Source organism: Phascolarctos cinereus, unplaced genomic scaffold (assembly GCF_003287225.1).
Source record: "Phascolarctos cinereus isolate Bilbo 61053 unplaced genomic scaffold, phaCin_HiC Scaffold_5;HRSCAF=322, whole genome shotgun sequence".
Taxonomy (NCBI): domain Eukaryota; kingdom Metazoa; phylum Chordata; class Mammalia; order Diprotodontia; family Phascolarctidae; genus Phascolarctos; species Phascolarctos cinereus.
The window spans coordinates 7,988,797-8,007,130 of record NW_027555958.1 but is presented as its reverse complement, the minus strand read 5'-3'; the positions used below and the strand labels follow the sequence as shown (position 1 = coordinate 8,007,130).

At 44.0% G+C, this 18,334-nt stretch overlaps 1 protein-coding gene across 1 annotated transcript in view; it reads left to right on the top strand.

Moving 5' to 3' along the window:
- DRC11 (dynein regulatory complex subunit 11) overlaps nt 1-18,334 on the top strand; it is a 225,896-nt gene that overhangs the window by 11,221 nt on the left and 196,341 nt on the right. The window contains exons 2-5 of the mRNA XM_020974919.2: nt 2,388-2,712; nt 5,262-5,381; nt 12,168-12,359; nt 13,702-13,773. Coding sequence (XP_020830578.1) covers nt 2,388-2,712; nt 5,262-5,381; nt 12,168-12,359; nt 13,702-13,773 — 709 coding nt within the window. The remainder of the gene's footprint in view (nt 1-2,387; nt 2,713-5,261; nt 5,382-12,167; nt 12,360-13,701; nt 13,774-18,334) is intronic.

Here is an 18,334-nt window from a genome sequence, read left to right as displayed (position 1 = left end):
CATAAACTCTAGAAGCAAGCAGTCACTTTCCCCAACATTCCCAACCTTTCCACTCCAATAACCAAATTCCTTCCTGTTAGTGAGAATGGGATTCAGAATTAAAGTTCCCTTTGTTGGTTCTACTACCTTTTCAAAATTGAATTTATTGCTAATGCAAACAAGAAATCATTAGATCCTTGCCTTTGAGTAAAGAGAGGATCCCAGGAGGTAAACGAAGTCTGCCATCACTGCTCTACTGTGCTTCTGACGCCTCACTCATCATCTGTTTCCTGGACTCTCTAGGTAGTCTGGAATGGGAGAGTGAGGCTGATAACTTTGTGCAGCTCTGCCTCACTTATATACAATCACAGGCAAGTCAAGACATCGCCCACGACGCCATTGGTCCTCTTCCACAACAAAGGATGCACAACAGCAACCCAAGTTTTACTGCAGTTTTAAGCTTTAATAGCTGAAGATATTTTATGTATTTAGGGTTTAAGCTTCAAACTTAAAACACTGCACTGAGTGTTGATATACCCTGATCAGGTACACCTCTACCAATACCTAAGTTATGATTTTCTTCCAAATCTTCATTTTCCCTGACATATCTTATTTTTTTTAAAGTTAGCAATGATTCAGTACTGAATGTGTTTGCAGAGGAGTGTTTGGGGTGAGATTAAGGAGCAGATTGTGCAGGGGATGGATGGAATCTGTTAACCTTGTGATCAGTTCATTAGTCCTCTATTCTAACTTAGTTTACATAGCATTTTCCCTGTAGACAAATGCAAATTAAGCTCTCAATTATATTTCTAGTAACGGAATTAACATAATGTCCTCCCATTGACTGAAGAGTACTAGGCAACTATTTTAGGGACTTTATTTATTATTCGATCACATCTCACTCACCAGGGAATGGGGATAAAGAAGAAGAGGATTTTTCAAGCCATTAAATCTTTATGTATTTTATTTTCCAATCTGGAGCCAATATACTCACTGATTGCTCTATTTGCAGATAGGATTTTTTCCCCCAACTAATCTAAGTGAAGCACTTTCTCATGAGTCCCTTTGCCCCCATATATGAAAAAGCAATTTGTTTGTTAAGTACCTGGGGAAAATAGTTCTGACAGCCTCAGCTCAAAACCCATAAAAAACATGGGAAATTGGCAAAATGTAGGCTTTACATATTAAATCAAGACAGACAGCTTCAGCGTACACACTGTCAGGTTTCGTTGGGATTTGTATAGTAATTATTCATTTAATCCAAAAGTGAGCAAAATGGTATAATCCCTTTTAATTGTGCAAACATAAATTATGTGGTATAAGGAGCTAGGTCCCAATGCACTTTCATATTTAAAAACAGACAGTAAAGGTTAGCATTTCCATGTTCAAGCTAACGGTCTTCTTCCTGAAATGAGTTATGGCCTACTTTTTAGAAGTGTTTGCTAATTTGCATTAGTTTGTTAATCTGCCTTCCTTTTAAGGGGCTGTAGAGGGATACAAGTAGAATGTACACTCATTGAGGGCAGGGGATAGCTTCATTTATTGTCTTCTTAATCTCCCTTGCTAAGAATAGTTTTGTATATTTTTGCTTGGAAGGGAGCTGTTTGTATATTGTCTCCCCCTTAAATTACGAGTTCCTTGAGGGCATGGATTGGGGTTTTCCCTTTCTTTCTATCCCCAGCACAGGGCTTGACACAGAATAAGCCATTGCTATCTTGATTTTTCTTAACTGGCACACGTGAATTACTTAATAAAAGCCTGCTGATTGATAAGGCTATTTGTGTGTGTCTGTGTCTGTCTGTCTCTGTGTGTGTGTGTGTGTGTGTGTGTGTGTGTGTGTGTGTGTGTGTGTGTGTGTGTGATCTTCTCAAGGGTATGTATATTGAGTTGTTTTTCTCATTGTTAGAACCTTGCCCCAAGGTGAATTTATCTGACCCCACTAAGCAAATACCTCTCCTAGTTCCTAGCCACTGGGTCAATCAGTCAGAGACAGCGCCTTCTTTTGTTCTGTCTAACCTTTCAACACAAATCCCGTGGGTGTGAGGCCTTTTCAGGCTCTGAGGCGGGTCCTAGGGTGTTCTGTGGCATTAGATAGATAACTTGTGATGACTCCCACTCATTAAGTGTTCAGTCATTTGTCAGTTCTCTCTGACTCTCCGTGATCCCGTTTGGAGTTTTCTTGGCAGAGATACTGGAGCGTTTGCCATTTCCTTCTCGAGCGCATTTGACACCTGAGAAAACTGAGGCAAACAGGGTTAAGTGACTTGGCCAGGGTCACCCAGCTAGTAAGTGTCTGAGGTGCGATTCGAACTCGGGAAGATGAGCCGTCCTGACTCCGGCCCGGCGCTCTGTGCGCTAGCGGCTGCCTCAGTGTTTCAATTCTTCCCGCTGCTTATTTCTCGTTTCAGAACCTACAACAAGATGTGGGGGGAAGCCCAGCAAGCGCTCAGCTGCCTGTTGGAGGGAGAGTCCGAGAAGGCGCTGAAGCCGCCCCAGGACCAGGTGGTGATCTTCCAGATGCTAGCCACCTTCTACGTCAAGTACGTGCAGATCTTCCGGAACCTGGAGAACGCCTACGACCAGATCGTGCACCCGCAGAAGCGCATCCTCATCCGCCAGGTGCTGGACGCCGTCATGGGCCGCATCCTGGAGCTCAAGAACGAGATGGTGGAGCTGGAGTTCTCCGAGTTCCATTACTTTGACGACATTTTGCAAGACCTCAAGCTGTCTCCCGTAAGTTGTCCGGTGCTCTCCGCGTCGCCACCTCTCTGTGTCTCTGTCTCCGGGTCTGTCTGTGTCTCTATCCTTGTGTTTGTCCTTCTGTCTCACCGCCCTGTCTGTCTGTCTCTCTCGGTGTCAGGCATTTTGCTCTTCACCAGCAATACAAAACCAAAAAAATGGCAGTCCTGCCCTCCTCGAGCTCCCATTTCATTGGAGAAGTCACATGGATGCGTATCAATCAATGCAAACTGTGGAAAGGGCAGCTACAAAGTAACTTCCCAGGGATGGAGGGCTCTAGAAACGGAGGGGAGGGATGCGATTTTTATCGAAGGTGATACTAGAGCTGAGTGTTGAAGGAAGGTGGGAGTTCTCTAAGGTGGAGGTGAGGAGGGAAGGCGCTTTGTAGATATTGTGGGCCACAAAGGGAAAGGGAATAATGAATGCATAACGCATTTGGAAGGGGTGGCAGGAAGGAGACAGTGAAGGGCGTTCAGTGCTTGGCCCTAAAGGCAGTGGGGATCCATTGCATGTGGGTCCTTTCTTCTCTGTATTCCTACAATTTAGAATAGTGAGTATTTAATGCACCCTGTAGTGGAATTGTTAGCAGACTAGATAGAATGAAGCTATTTTGTTGTGATTTGCACTTTTTGTAGAGCAGAAACTGGAGAAATAATAATATCATTTGTACATTGCAGTCCTAATGATATCATCCTTAAAGAAACATGCCCAAATGTTTGGGTCTAAAAGTACAAGAGAAGAATGTTCTCAGCAGGAAACACTCTTTAGCCAATTTCCCAACGAGAATCCTATTTGTAGTTCTTCATAAAGCACATTAATTTGGTAGTTTAAATCACATCCTATATTTTAATTGCAAGTATCAATATGTAGAAATATTGTCTTGTGTGTTGTCCCTGGTGCGAGGCAGAAAATGTGTCTCACTCACAGCATAAATGACTTTAATGAAGGCTTCGGCTTTCAAACAAACAAATCATTAGTGTTTATAATAAAAGTATAAACAGGGCCCCAATTAATGAATTTTCTAATGAAACTTCCCTGTGGCAGACATGACAGATGTACTCTTGGAAAGAGGACAGCAAAATGATAGGGAAAATAACTTAGCAGTGTTCATATTCTGATAGCTTTAAAACATTACTTCTCCCAATTTGTTAAAACGATTCAATCCTATGGGGTAAATAAAATCAGGAGATGGTTTCAATGTTTCCCTTTACATAAATACTTACTTTCAATCATACCTGGGTGAAATATTTTATTAAAAACCCAATTTTCATCAAAATGATAAAAATATCATAATCAGAAATATATTCTTAATAAACTGAAACATCAGTGATATCAAGTAGGGTTTTTAATGCTAACTTAGAAATCACATAATTGTTGAGTATATATTATCAGCCAAAGTGATTGAAATGATTCTAGACATATCTGATTTTTCAAGGTCTCCTTACCTTTTGAACTGGCTGCCTTCCGAAATGAGCACATCTGCTAATGGAATTTCGATGTGGCGAATGAATGCTCAGTACATTCGTATCACACCCTGAGACTTTGGGGGAATGGTTCAGTCGTGCTTTGATTGTGTCAAGTAGTTGCCTGTTTCATGTGGCAGCTGAGGTGCCAGGAAACCCCTTTCCTCCTGTGACTCTAGAACCTGGTTCCAACATAGCTGTTTGGAGTTCAGTGATTTGGAATTAGTGAGAGTTCTCCCTGGGGCTGGGCTGAATTTTCCTTTTGTTTAATGGAAGAAGCTTCTCTACAAACAAGCTCACTGAGGAACAGGTTTGCTTTGGAGAGCGGGAGACCCACAAAGGTTAAGAAGATAATGGCGAAAATGCTTTAGAAGTCCTTAAGCATCATTTGCATACAAACACTTGGTGAGGGACCACAAATTTATCTGTGCTTTAACGCGGGTTCCCCAGCTTCTCTACTTGGCGGCGAGTTTTCAGCTGACTTGGAAATATTGTTTGAGCTTGAAAATAAATATGCCTTGAAGACATTTAAAAATCCGACCAGCCTTCTACCTCCTAGTCATTATGAGTAAGGCTTTGCTCGGCTCTGAGAGAACACTGCGCTAGTCATCCATTTTTTCCCTTACCTTTCATTTGTAGCATCATAGACCTGTGACTGAATGGGGCCTCCGAGGCCACACAAGTCAACCCTCCCATTTTTACTGTGGCGGGAATGAAAGCCAGGGAGACAGTGACCTGCTCAAGGTCACACAAGGGAGTCAGTATCAGAGGCGGCACCTGAACCCAGCTCCTCCGACTGTAGCCAGGGCTTTTCCACTTTGTAGATTTGTAGTCATTGTGAAACCGCTTTCATCATAAAAACAGGAATGGAAACAAATGACCAGCCTTGTTGGGACAGATATTAGTTGGGTGCCCCCAAGCAAGTCCCTTAAACACTCAGCTTCGGTTTTCTTCTCTGTCCAATGGGATTATAAGGGCAGCCAGACCTCAAAGCTCTATATCCGTGGGAGCTATTAGGATTTCATGCGACCGCTGGAATCTAGATCCAACAGGCTCCTTGGTCTCTTTTCTCATCCCCAGGAACAGCTGGACATTCCCATTCCCAAGTACTTTTTGAAGGAGAAGATGGAAGTACTAAGAGAACGAGAGAAAGTCCTCGCTCAGATATTGGCCAATGCTGGCTTGGAAACTCTGAACCTGGTTTGTACCTGGTTTCTTTGCTTTTTCAAAGGCATGCTTTGTTTTAACTCGGTCTGTGGCTATTTCTGAAGAACTCTGTCTGCTTTGGTACTGGTGGGGGAAGGTGGCAGACTTTCAGCACAATAAAATATGAAGTTGAATGAGCCTTTTGACATTCCGTTTACCAGTGCTATTTGAAGAATCACAGAACACCAAGAAATCATGTCATGTGGTCAGCTAATCAGCAGGTATTTTTTAAATGCCTGCTTTGTACCAGACACTGGGTTAAGCCCAGGGCATTCAAAGACAAAAATGCTGTCAAGAAGCTTACATGCCACAGAAGGAGGTAATGGGTGAATGAAGGGAGGTTGGTGGGGGGGGGAGGTCAGGGGAGAAAACACCAATGTCTGGAATTATTAGTGGTAGAATTAGTGGTGTATTATAATAGTGGAGACTTCATGTGGAAGGTGCTTCTTTAGCTGAGTTTGGAGAAAGTCAAGGATTCTGAGGCTGAGGTGAAGAGAGAGTGAATTCCATGTAGGAAGACAGCCCTGGGAGAGGCAGAGGCTGGTAATGGAGTATCCTGTGGGAGGAGCAATGAGTCTAGGGTATTGTGGAGTTTGTGAAGGGGAGTATTGGATAATACAGCCGCAAAGGTAGGTTGAGGCAAGGTTGAGAAGAGCTTTAAATGACAAACAGAAGAATTTGTGTTTGATCCAAAAGGCTACAGGGAGCCATGGGACTTGATTGGGTAGGGGAGGGACACGGTCAAACCAAAGGAAGGAAGGAAGGGAGGGAGGAAGGAAGGGAGGGAGGAAGGAAGGAAAGAAGGGAGGGAGGGAGGGAGGAAAGAAGGGAGGGAGGAAGAAGGAAAGAAGGGAGGAAGGAAGGAAGAAAGGAAGGAAGGGAGGGAGGGAGGAAAGGAGGAAGGAGGGAGGATTCTAAATGTTGTTTACATTCAAAATACAAGGGATCAATCCAGTTAATAGTTACCAAGGGTTCACCAAACATAAAATATCCATTTTGCTACTAGTTTTGGAAAGAAGAGATTGACCTCAAGGTTTGGGCTGAGAATCATTTGTGCAACCTTGAACTAGCATAGTAGACATTTGAGTTTATTTTTGCCTCCATGGTTACTCCTCTGAAAGGAATGTGATATTGCTCAAGTGATTATGTCATGAGGTGATTTAGCAAATGTCGTTAGGAGACACTTGTCTTGCCAGTAACGGAGCTGCGCCTAATACAATGCTCTTGTCTGTAGCTGTCAGTTCTCCAGCACTGTGACATAGTGGGATGTCTTGTGGTCAGTAGAACCCCAAAGCAGCCACAGCCCGGGTTTGCCTAGAAAGGAAGAAGCAAGTGAAGAGGGAGGAAGTGGTCGAAGTTGAGGAGTCTTTGGAAGACCGGAGATAATTGCTGTTTGCTGCTTTTGTTTGGATTTGGGTTTGGTGGTGAATATAACAAGTCTCCTGATGGCTGATTATTGGCTCTGGGCAGAGTGCTGTCTGCAGACAGAAAAAGAGATGCACAAAATAGGAAATCTGGAAAACTAGAAAAAAAAATAGATAAATTGGAAACAAAAGTGACTGATGTAGAGGGAGAAGAGAAATGTATCCCACTGGGAACTGCAGATGATATAAAAACAAAAAATATCAATGCAAATGTTTCTTTGAAAAGACAAGATCACTACAAAAGCTACCCCAGTATTTTCTAGCCTGGTGACAGAGATGATAGTCCATAAAATGTGTCCAGCAACCAAGCAGTGGTCTGTGCAGGAGAGGTAAGGGGAAACCCCAGGGAATCAGCTGAGGAGCTCAGTTTCAGCAGAGAGAATTCTTCTGGTGACCTTTAAAGATTTCATGTCTTTGTGTTTCTTCTATAGGAAATGTAGATGTACACATACACATATATGCCTATATATAGTGTATATATCTCTGTGCATACATATGTATTATATATATGCATATTACAATATGACATAGATACATATCACACCTGTATGTATTACATATACATATACATATACATATACATATATGTATTACATATACATATACATATACATATACATATACATATACATATACATATACATATACATATACATATACATATACTAAAACAATAATGATTTTTCCCTGCTGGAGAAGGCAAAAGTGCTGGAGAAAGGCCTTTTTGCTGTCTGGTCTATGAGGGCTGAAGGGTGCCTCAGCAGGAAGTAATAAAATGTTCCTGGTGGAAAATTAAGACTCTTAAAACTGAGAAAGGGCTGCAAAGTTATGTCGAGAGGTTGAAGAGTAGAAAGATATAAGCTAGAAAATGACAGGAAAACTCTGTACATCAGTGGCCCTCTGGAACAGGTCCTTGCTATGGAGGAGAACTGGAGACCTCATGAGGAAGGAGGAGTTTCTCATTTTACTTAGAAGGAGGAGAGGCCCAGGTGCCAGCTGCAGTGACTGAGGGCATTCACTTCAGGTCACATGAGTCAAGTCAAGCATTTATAAGCTCTGGTGTTTTCGGAGGGATTAGTGAAAGTGATCCTCCTTGCCGAGGGCTGTGCTGATCTGGCATTGGCTGCTGACTTGCTCAAGACCAGCCAGGAGACAGGCTGTTTTCTGGGTTGCATATCTAGGGTGTGATGGAAATTTGCCAGACTGGATGGCAGCTGTCCACTTCTTGTGATGCATGTGGGAATGAATAATAAAGCTGTAAGGAGCATGAAAAGAATCCCAGAGATTCTGAAATTGTGGGCAAGAAAGAGGAATCTGTGGACAGGGAGCTCAGGGAGTATAGTGTTCCATGATTCTTTCTGGCTGACAGCAGGGATTTGAGAAGAGAAAGGAAGACAGCAGAGGGGAAGAGCCGGATGAAAAATGGTATCTGAGACCCTAGCTTAAAATACAAGAATCTCAGAGTTGAGAGGCATCTCAGGGATCCCAGATGATCCCTGAAGAAGTTATTGCTTCTCTGCCGTATCTGGCAAGCGGCCTCTGCATGAAGCCCCCCAGAAGAGGGAGTCCTCCTCCGCCAGGCCCTGAGGTGCCCTGCTCCGTTATTGGATAGCGCTGATGATTGGGGCGTCTTTCTCGGCGTTGGGCGTGCATTTCCCTCTTTTGCAGCATCTGCTTATTTTTCCTGTTTCTGTCCTAAGAGACCGGACTAGTTGATTGTCAAATGAGATCATATTTGTAAAGAAAAGTGCTTAGCACAATGCCTGGCACATAGAGGCACTAGATAAACATTTATTCCCTTCTCTGCCCAAACAGAAAAATCCGAATCCCTCTTTCGTATCATAACTTCAACATTTTGAAGGCAGCTATCATGTTCTGCCATCTTATAGTCTCTAACCTAAAGACCTTCAGTTTTTTCTACCTCCCTTACAATCTTTTCCTATTCTGGCTGCCCTTCTGTGGGCACTCTCAATTCACTCACATCCTCCTAAAAAGGTGGAGCCCAGACCCTAAGCTCGGCCTCCAGATGTCACCTGCTGGGGACAGACTTGGACAGCAGTCTCACTTCTCATTCCTGTTTTCCGTGCCTCTCTCTGAATGTCTCTTCCTTGTATTCGTTTTCTTGCCTTTCGTACCACACAGTTAATGCTTGTTGACCTTGTAATCCACTAGGAAGCTTCAGGTCTCTTTTCAGATGGACTGCTGGCTAGTCATGCCTCCTCCATCCTGGACTTTGGAGGCCAGTTTTTCTTAAAGTCAAGTAGGACTTTACATCTATCCCTATTAATCTGATCACATTCCATTTGGTCAAGTGCTCCAGCCATTCAGAATCTTTTTGGACCCTCACCCATTACGTGATATGTTAGTATTCCTTCCCCTTTTGTGCTATCTGCAAGTCTGACAAGCATGCCATTTATCTCCTTAATTCAAATCATGGAAAAGAATATTCAACAACAGGGCCAAACAGAGATCTCTGGGGCGTTCTACCAGAGACCACCCTGCAAGTTGACATGGCACCACTGATACCTACTCTTGGGTTCTGACCACCCCTGTCCAAATCCTTAGAATAGTTCTGTTGACTAGCCTATCTTTATCTCAAGCGTATCTTGAAATGCTCTGTTGAAATGCTTTGCTAAAATCCAAGTAAGCTATATCTGCAGCTTCCCTCATCCCAGAGAAAGACATGAAGGCACATTGGGAAATATTGTTGATGTAGCAACCCTGCCCTTCGTGTGCACTACTTCCTTTTCTAATAATCTCTGAGGACCTTTTTGATGCCTGGGGGACTTCTAGAAGATGTTACTAAAGTTGTACTCATTGATCTGGAGTTTGCAGATTCCATTCTCTTCCATCTGGATCTCTCTATGTTCCCTATGATCTTTCAGATACACCTGGCAGAGATTCCGCAATCACAGCTGTTCGTTTTTTCAGAACCCAAGGAAGTCGTTCATTTGGGCCAGGTGACTTGAAATTATCAAGGATGACTTATTCGGCATATCAGTCAAGGGGTGTGCTGGTACATGTTTCACAACCGACTCTCTGGGGGACAAAGGTGTGCACAACAGAGTTTTCTGTTTAATCTGTGTTATTAATATTTTTCTCCATCATTTTACTAAGTCAAAACAATCAACAAAACAATAAAGCAAGCACTGTTTTGAGGTATATTCTTGTTTCCAAGGCTTAAATTCTCATATTGAAAATGTAACCATCAGGACTTACAAGCTGGCTCCAGCTGGCTCTAGCACACCACTTCCCTATTAGCCATGTTTGTGCTGTCCTGTCCAGTCTAAATCTCATTTTGCTGGGCAGAAGAATGCACAATCCAAATAACAGTTGAGCATCTCTGCCTCCCCTCTGTTGTCAGTTATCATGATCTTTTCTGTGGGTCACCTTTCAAAAAGGAAGGAACTGGAAAATCCTTTCTTTGTGTCCTCTCTCTTTTCTTCCTGGCCCCAACTTGTTCTGAGATCTGGCCTCCTGACAATTGTGCCATGCTTTGGAGGAATTCGGCCTCTCTCACCTGGCCTTGCTTCCAACGGTTATTCGTTGAAACCATTTTTCTTTGTGTCTTCCAAACTCCTTTCTTGCTCGCTTCCCATCTCTCCTGGGATGAATGCCTTCCACTGGTGAATTCCATCCATAGGAGTCTCCCTATGTTTGCTCTGAACCTTTTTGTAGATGGCTGATCAGGCATGAAGTAAGAACGTCCTTCCACGTCCATCATGCTCGGGTGGAGGCGAATATTTGGAAATGTGATTGTTTCTCTTCTTTGGAAGATGTCTACATGCCTCCTGGGGAAGATGGAGGGCATCTCCTTGGTCCATGAACTTGTCAACCTACTTATTAGTCACTCCTCATTAAGGAGGAGTGATTAGGTCTCAATTAATGAGGTTAATTTGATTGGGAGTTGTCCAAGGGAGCCACTGTTTTAACTGACCCTGTAAAAGGGAATCATTTAAAATGTTGTGGAATCTTTGTAATTAGCATCATCTAATGAGATGGGAGGAGGGAAAAAGGATGAAATGTCAATGGAACCTCACTCCCCTATCTGCAAAGCACTGGGGGCTCCCTATTGCCTCCTAGATCACATGCGATTGGCTATTTGTCAGTCGTTTTCAGGCGTATCCAACTCTCTGTGACCCTATGTGAGACTTTCTTGGCAGAGATACTGCAATGGTTTGTCACTTCCTTCTCCAGCTCATTTTACAGATGAGGAAACTGAGGCAAACAGGTTTAAATGACTTGCCCTGGGTCACACAGCCAGTAAGTGTCTTGAGGCTGGATTTGAGCTCAAGTCTTGCTGACCCCACATGAAAACTGTTGGGCATTTAAAGCCCTTGGCACTCTGGCTCTAACCTCCCACTACAGGCTTATTTCCGCTTCACAAACTTTACATTTCAGTAAAATGGGCCTATTTTCTGATGTGAATATGCAACATTCCTTCTTCTTGCCTTTGTCTATGCTATTTCCTGTGCCTGGAATCCTCAAGGGATCCTTAGCTTTCTTCCCAGCTCAGCTCAAGGGCCACTTCCTACAGGAGGCTTTTCCAAATCCCCCAGCCTCTCCTAAGGACTCAGTGCTTACTCAGTATTCTTTGTATTAACATTCACGTACATAAGTTGTTTCCCTCAATGGAATGCCACTCCCTGAAGGCAGGGCTGTCTTCTTTTTTATCCTTGTGTCCCAAGTGCCTAGCACCTGGCAGGTGCTGAATAAATGCCTGTTGATTGATTAAAAGAACTAAAATGGCTTTTTAAAAGGATTGGGGGGCAGCTAGGTGGCACAGTGGATAGAGCTCCGGCCTTGGAGTCAGGAGGACCTGAGTTCAAATCTGGCCTCAGACACTTGACACTTACTAGCTGTGTGACCCTGGCCAAGTCACTTAATCCCATTGCCTAGCCAAAAAAAAAAAAAAGGATTGTGAAGCCCCTTCCCCCTACTCCCCCAGGGAAAGTTTGACATCCCTTTGCCCATCGATGCTCACTGGAGCACTTCTGCTTAACTGTAATGCAACGCACAGTACAAGGTGATCATTTCCCCCCCAAGATCAGGATTTTCTACTATTAAAAATGAGTGCATTTATATATAAAAAATGATGTTAAAAGGTGTCCCCTGTTGTGCCCAAGTGTTGGTCCTTGGATGCCTGTTTATTTTGTTCCCCCCTCCTAGTTTTGGTTCTGTACTTAAATAATTGAGGGAAAGAAGTGATCAATATTCCTTGTTTCGGGGGGAAACACTATTTTCCCAACTTTTCTCCTCATTAACATGATCTCAAGAATAAAGGTCACGGTAATTTCTGAAATTATCACTTGTGGATGGTGTGTTCCATGAAGGAATTGTGTACTGTTGATTGCAGAAGCTGCCTCTGAAGATCATGTCCCTGGAAGAAGCCGTGAAGTTGATCCAGATATCGGAGAGGGCCCGCCAAGGCCGCTTGAGAGCCATCTTCATGAAGCAGATCTATCATCAAGATATCAGAGAAAAACAAGCCCGGCTTCATGGGGAAAAGATCACAGACATGGGCAATGCTGCTGTCCAGATTCAAAAGGTGCTTGTCTATTTGTTTGCAGGCAGGACAGGAAACTGACTTGGGCCAGCTCGACATTCACGGGACTGGGAATGAGACTCTTGGTGGCCACTCTGTGAAGAGGAATGGCTTGGGCCAAGTGCTCACTGATAACATGCCATATGCCCTCCTGCACCATCCTTGGGTTTAATTCCAGGAGGCTTAACCAGTCTTGTGTGGGGGAAATAGCCAATTGCTCCTCTGAGCAGAGATGAAGGCTAGCACCTCAGAGGTATTCCCCTCACGTTTCTTACGTGGATATCGATGCTGTTTAGCTGATGTTAGCTAAGCTTTCATGGGAGAAGACCTATTTGATAAATAGGGGTCAAATAGTGAGATTTGATGGTGTGGGTGTAAAAGACTACATGAGCTGATAATTGTTAAATGACCTTAGCTAGTTCTTAGAACTGTGTTTATTATGTTTTGTTTTAGTTTTTGGTGGGGGAGGGAGGAGGGAACCTGTATCTGGGATTTGTTGGTGCAGGAATCTCCAGTGAGAGCCAGCATGGCATTGTGGAGAGGAGACTGGAGTCAGAAGGACAAAGGTTCAAGCACATTTACTCGATTGTGACCCAGGAAAATCACATTCTCTCAGCCTCAGTTTCTCAATTTCCTTACCTGCATAAATTGAGGAAATTTGATTTGATGTCTTTCAAGGTCCCTTCCTGCCCCAAATATATGGTCCTAAGCAGTGTGGACCAATCTCACAAGAAATTCCCTCTACCATTAAAAACAGACTGCTTTTATGTAATCTTGAGAGATTCTAGAGTGTCTTCAAGGTTAAATGACCTGCCCAGTGTGTGTCCGAAGTGGGGCTTGAACCCACATATTCCTGACTCCATCATAAGGTCTGTAGCCACTAAGTCACTGTTTCTTTCTTAGAAGTTATTTCTTCAAAAATAGGAGCCACACATTCCTTCCCTTCCCAGATCAAAGTTTCTTTCATTTCATCACCATTACTGATGAAGAGTCCGTTGCCATGGGGCAACCTCTCAACCAGGATCCCAAATACAAAGGGAGAAAGTGACGTGAGACCTTTATCTCATGCCAATAGACTCAATGAGATAAAAATAAATTCAGCTAACACTGGGCAGTGGATTGGGCCAGTGGCCACATGACTGCCCATTATAGTGGAATCAGTTGTGAGGTGAAAGTTTCCTCCTCTGAGAGGTGTGCCTTCAGGGACCTGGAGGAAACATCCTGACTTCATGACCAGCATGGAGTCAGCATGCCTGCTTGGGGAAGGGGTGGTGGCATAGTATGGGTAATTTTCTTTTAGATTATAACAAGGCCATTGATCTAACATTCCTGTTTCTAAATCCAGTTATGGCGCTCATTCCACCAAGGCAGGATTGCTGCAAAGGAAAAGGAAGACGAAATGGTATTTCTAGGAATGGTGAGTCTACATACAAAAAGTCAAGCTTTTACCTGGTTTAATTTATGTTAGTCACCTCTCTCCATCTCTGCTGTTTCTCTGTCACTTTCCTTCACTCTCTCCCTCTTTCCATCTCTCTCTCTTCCTCTCTCTCCCTGTTTCTGTCTCTGTCTCTTTCTGATTTGATGGACAATCTCTAATATCTTCATTTTAGAGGGCTTTTTGAGTCTTAGGATTTTGTGATCAAAGAAATGGAGACCAGAATGACTGGTGGTGGAAAGTCTGGATTGGCATTCGTTAATGAATATTTGGCTAAAATGATTGTGTCTTGTCCCCGGTACTCTGTCTGTGCTTGGAATGTGTTTGCCTGGACTTTCCTGCACCATGGGAATTCTCTTCCTCCTCCTTTTGGGTTCTTGAGGTCCCTGGTTTCTTTCAAGGCTTATCTTAGGAACTGTCTTCCACTTCAGGCTGTGCCTGACTTTCCTGAGGTTTTAGTGTCCTATGCCCTCTGGCCATCATCTCCAGGGGAGGGTGGGGAATATTTGGTGTTTACTTTGGGTTGTTATATTGAACTTTCTGTGTACGTTTTGCCCGTCATGGCATGGCATCTCTCCCTGTATGTCTTTTTCTGTCCCCTCTTGCAGTCGCCACCCTTGTACAAGCCCTGCTCTGGGGGCTGCTGGCTCATGGTCATTGGTGCCAGAGAACTGCAGATTTCGAACTTCCCTGGAGTTCCTTCATTCCTTCTGCCCCAGACTTAGAAAGCTCTAGGCTCCAGAGCCCCTGGGAGCAGTATTTGGTCTACACAGGCAGGCTTCCGTCTTGTTTCCCCATACCCACACTGGCTTTTCTGGCCCGGTCCCTTTCCTGTCGCCCAGAGGCTTCTGGCTGCTTTGTGGCCCAGTCCTGGGGCCGATGAAGACGTTTACTTTAGTTCCTCTTTGGATTTCTTGTTGTTCCTCAGCCCAGTGCTGTTTTTGAATGCTGGCTGTCATGCGTACTATGAGCTGAGCTCCTCTGAGACCTTCGTGGAGACATTGTCATGACAAATCTCTGTCATTGCGAGGTGACACCTCAGCCCAGGCCTCACCCTCCTCCCGTGGCAGAATGTCGCCAGCCTTCTGAAGGAGGAGATGATGTGCCATTCTCCCCAGAGAAGCAGCCCTCTCTGCCACCACAGGAATCACTCTCCCTAGCCGCCAGGCAGGATGTACCCTTGGTTTGATGCCAGCCCGGGGGGCAGATCCCAGAGCATGCACAGTATCAGGCATTGAGCGAAACTTAGAAAGTGTTCACTTCAATTCAATAGACAGAGGGAAAGGTCTGGGCCAAAGTCCAGTGGTGGAAACCTCCAAGGCCCCTTCAGAAAGGTTCACTAGATCCCTTGGGTTTGGAACAGAGATTCATGCAGGGTAGGAAGACTCGAAAGGGAGGTTGGACCAGATCCTGAAGCACCTGAAAGCTAGTCAGTGAATATGATTCAATTCTTATGTTGTTCCAGGTACTGTGGTAAGGGCTGGGCATTCAAAGAAAGGGAAAACTAATCCCTGCCCTCAACAAATGTGCAGTCTTTTTTTTTTTTTTGGTTAGGCAATGGGGTTAAGGGACTTGCTCAAGGTCGCACAGCTAGTAGGTTTTATGTGTCTGAGGCCAGATTCGAACTCAGGCTCTCTTGGCTCCAGGCCAGTGCTCTATCCACTGCGCCACCTAGCTGCCACTAACAAATGTACATTCTGATGGAGGCTCTGGCATGTAAATGAGCAGATACTTACAAGGTATGTAGTTGGCTGTTGTCCTTTGTTCTAGAAGAGGATCAAAATGACATCACTGTGTTGGAGTCAAGGTACAGTGCGTCCGACTGTGGCTGATCAGACCAGTATGATCCTGGGATGCTCTACCACACCTCGGTCACTAATAATCCAGGGGAACATTTGGAGTGGAGAGGGCTCTAAATTTGCATATCTCGCATTTCTTTTGGGCTCCTGCAATTCTGCTTCGCTCATACAGCGGAATACCTTCTCTGATGAGGGCATGTCATGCTGGGTGGCCTTGTGACAACGTTTCCCGTGTCATGCAACTAATTCCAAGGTTCTTCACAGAGACCTTGAGAATGTCCTTGTATTGCTTCTTCTGTCCACCATGTGAGCACCTGCCTTGTGTGAGTTCTCCACAAAATAGTCTTTTAGGCAGCTTACATTTGGCATTTGAACAACGTGGCCAGCCCGTCTGAGTTGCGCTCTCTGCAGTAGAATTTGAATGCTTGGCAGTTCAGCTCAAGAAAGGCCTTCAGTGTCCAGTACCTTTTTTCTTTCCAGGGGATCTTCATAATCTTCCTAAGATAATTCAAATGGAAGCAGTTCAGTTCCTTGGCATAATGCTAGTAGACTGTCCAGGTTTCACAGGAATCCAACAATGAGTTCCTTATAATGGCCCTGTAGACCTTCAGTTTAGTAGTCAGTCAAACATCTCTTCTCTCCCACATTTTTCTTTGGAGCCTCCCAAATGCTGAGCTAGCTCTGGAAGTATGTGTCAGACTGATCATCTGTGTATACATCCCTGAAAAGTACACTGCCAAGGTAAGTGAACTTATCTATAGCATTCAAAGGTTCTCTATGTGCTGTAACTGATGGTTCCACATATGGGTGGTGTGGTTCTGGCTGGCAGTGCACCTATGTTTTCTTGGTGTTAACTGTTAGGCCAGAATTAGCACACACAGCATAGAATCCATCCGTACTCTGTCGGATCTCAGCTGGAGAGATTGCATTGAGTGCACAGTTATCTACAAACACAAAATTATGCACCAAATCTCCCTCCACTCTAGTCTTGGCTTGTAGCCTTTTCAAGTTAAATAATCTACCATCAGTGCAGAAGCTACCCTTGATGCCGTGTTCATCCTTTTTGACAAAATTGCTTAAAACATCATGCTAAAAAGCATGGGAGCAAACACACAGCTCTCTTCTGTCCTCTGGTGACTGGGAAAGTGTGAGAACTTTATCCATTATCCAGAACCCGGGCAAGCAGGCCATCACGGACCTGGAGTACAATACTGATGAACTTCTCCAGGCAACCAAATTTTGACATATTTTTCCATAATTTTCACAACTGACAGTATCTAAGACCTTGGTCAAATCAATGAACACTGTGTTCAGACCTGTGTTCTGCTCCTGGCATTTCTCCTGGCGTTATCAGACAACAAACACCACATTGACTGTTCCTTGGTCCTTTCTGAAGCCACGCCGGCTCTCACTGAGATCACCATCTTCCAGGTGACTCTGGCAAGAATCTGGCAGCAATGACTAAGAAGAGAGAGAACCCCCTGTGATTGTCACAGGACAGTCTATTTTCTTTACCTTTATTGAGGTGCACAATGGAGACATCCTTGAACTCCTGGGAGCTAACTTCTTCTTGCCATATAATTCAGAAAATGTCTATTAGCTTTTGAATGAGTGGTGGACCCCCTGCCTTGTAAATCTCATCTGGAATAGAATCAGCACCAGTCACTTTGCCACATGAGAGGGGCCACATGGCATTCAAAACCTCTTATTCAGTTAGAACTTCAGCTAGAGAGAGATTGACAGCAACCTGAGGTATAGGGTCAACAGATTCGTCATTGATTAATGACTGTCTGTTGAGAACGCTATGGAAGTATTCCTCCTATCTCTCCAGTGTCATATCCATATCACTAATCAATGTGGCTCCATCACCACTGAGTGTTTGAGATACACCATAGGTCCTTGGCCCATAAATAGCCTTCAGGGCGTCATAAAAGTGCTTTGGATTGTTACTATCAGCATAAAACTGAATTTCATCTGCCTTCTTACTGAGCCAAGAAACCTGGATCTCTCTAAGCTTTGCTTATGTTTTACTTTTGATGGAATTAAATGCAGCCTTCTTAGAGACAGATGAATGATCCTGCTGGTAAACCCTATGGAGTTCTCATTTTTGTTTTAGCAGCTTCTGAATTTCATTATCATTTTCATCAAACCAGTTTTGATATGTATGAGTCTTCTGGCCTGGATGAGTAAATGTGGTGCTGTACATCATATCTCTGAAGCTGCCTACTCCTTTTCTGCTCCACTGTTGCCAACTATGTGTTAGCTCAGCTTTTCCTCCAAGTTAGCAATAAACTGTTCTTCCTTGGAGAAGGACTCTAATTGGTTGACATCAAGTCTTCTGGTAGTTGTCTTGTCTTGGGGACGCTGCTTTTGTTGAATGGGAATATTTAGCTTAGAAAGGATAAGCCCGTCATCCGTCCAGCACTCTGTACCACACATTGCCTTCGTCACTCTCATATCCTATCTGTCTCTTCTCCTTACAATCACAGTCTATTAAATGCCAGTGTTTGCTGCGAGGGTGCATCCATGAAGTTTTGTTGAGTTTAGTTAAACGGAAGACAGTGTTGGTGATGAGAAAGTCATGAGATGTACAAGTCTTCAGCACCAAGTGACAACTGCTGTTGCTGTTTCTGACTCCGTTCCTCCCTAGAACTCTCTGCTAAGTCTGATAGTCTGAGCCTGCTCTGGCATTAAAGTCCCCCAGAATTAGAAGCTTGTCCTCTTTTGGCACATTGATGCTAAGG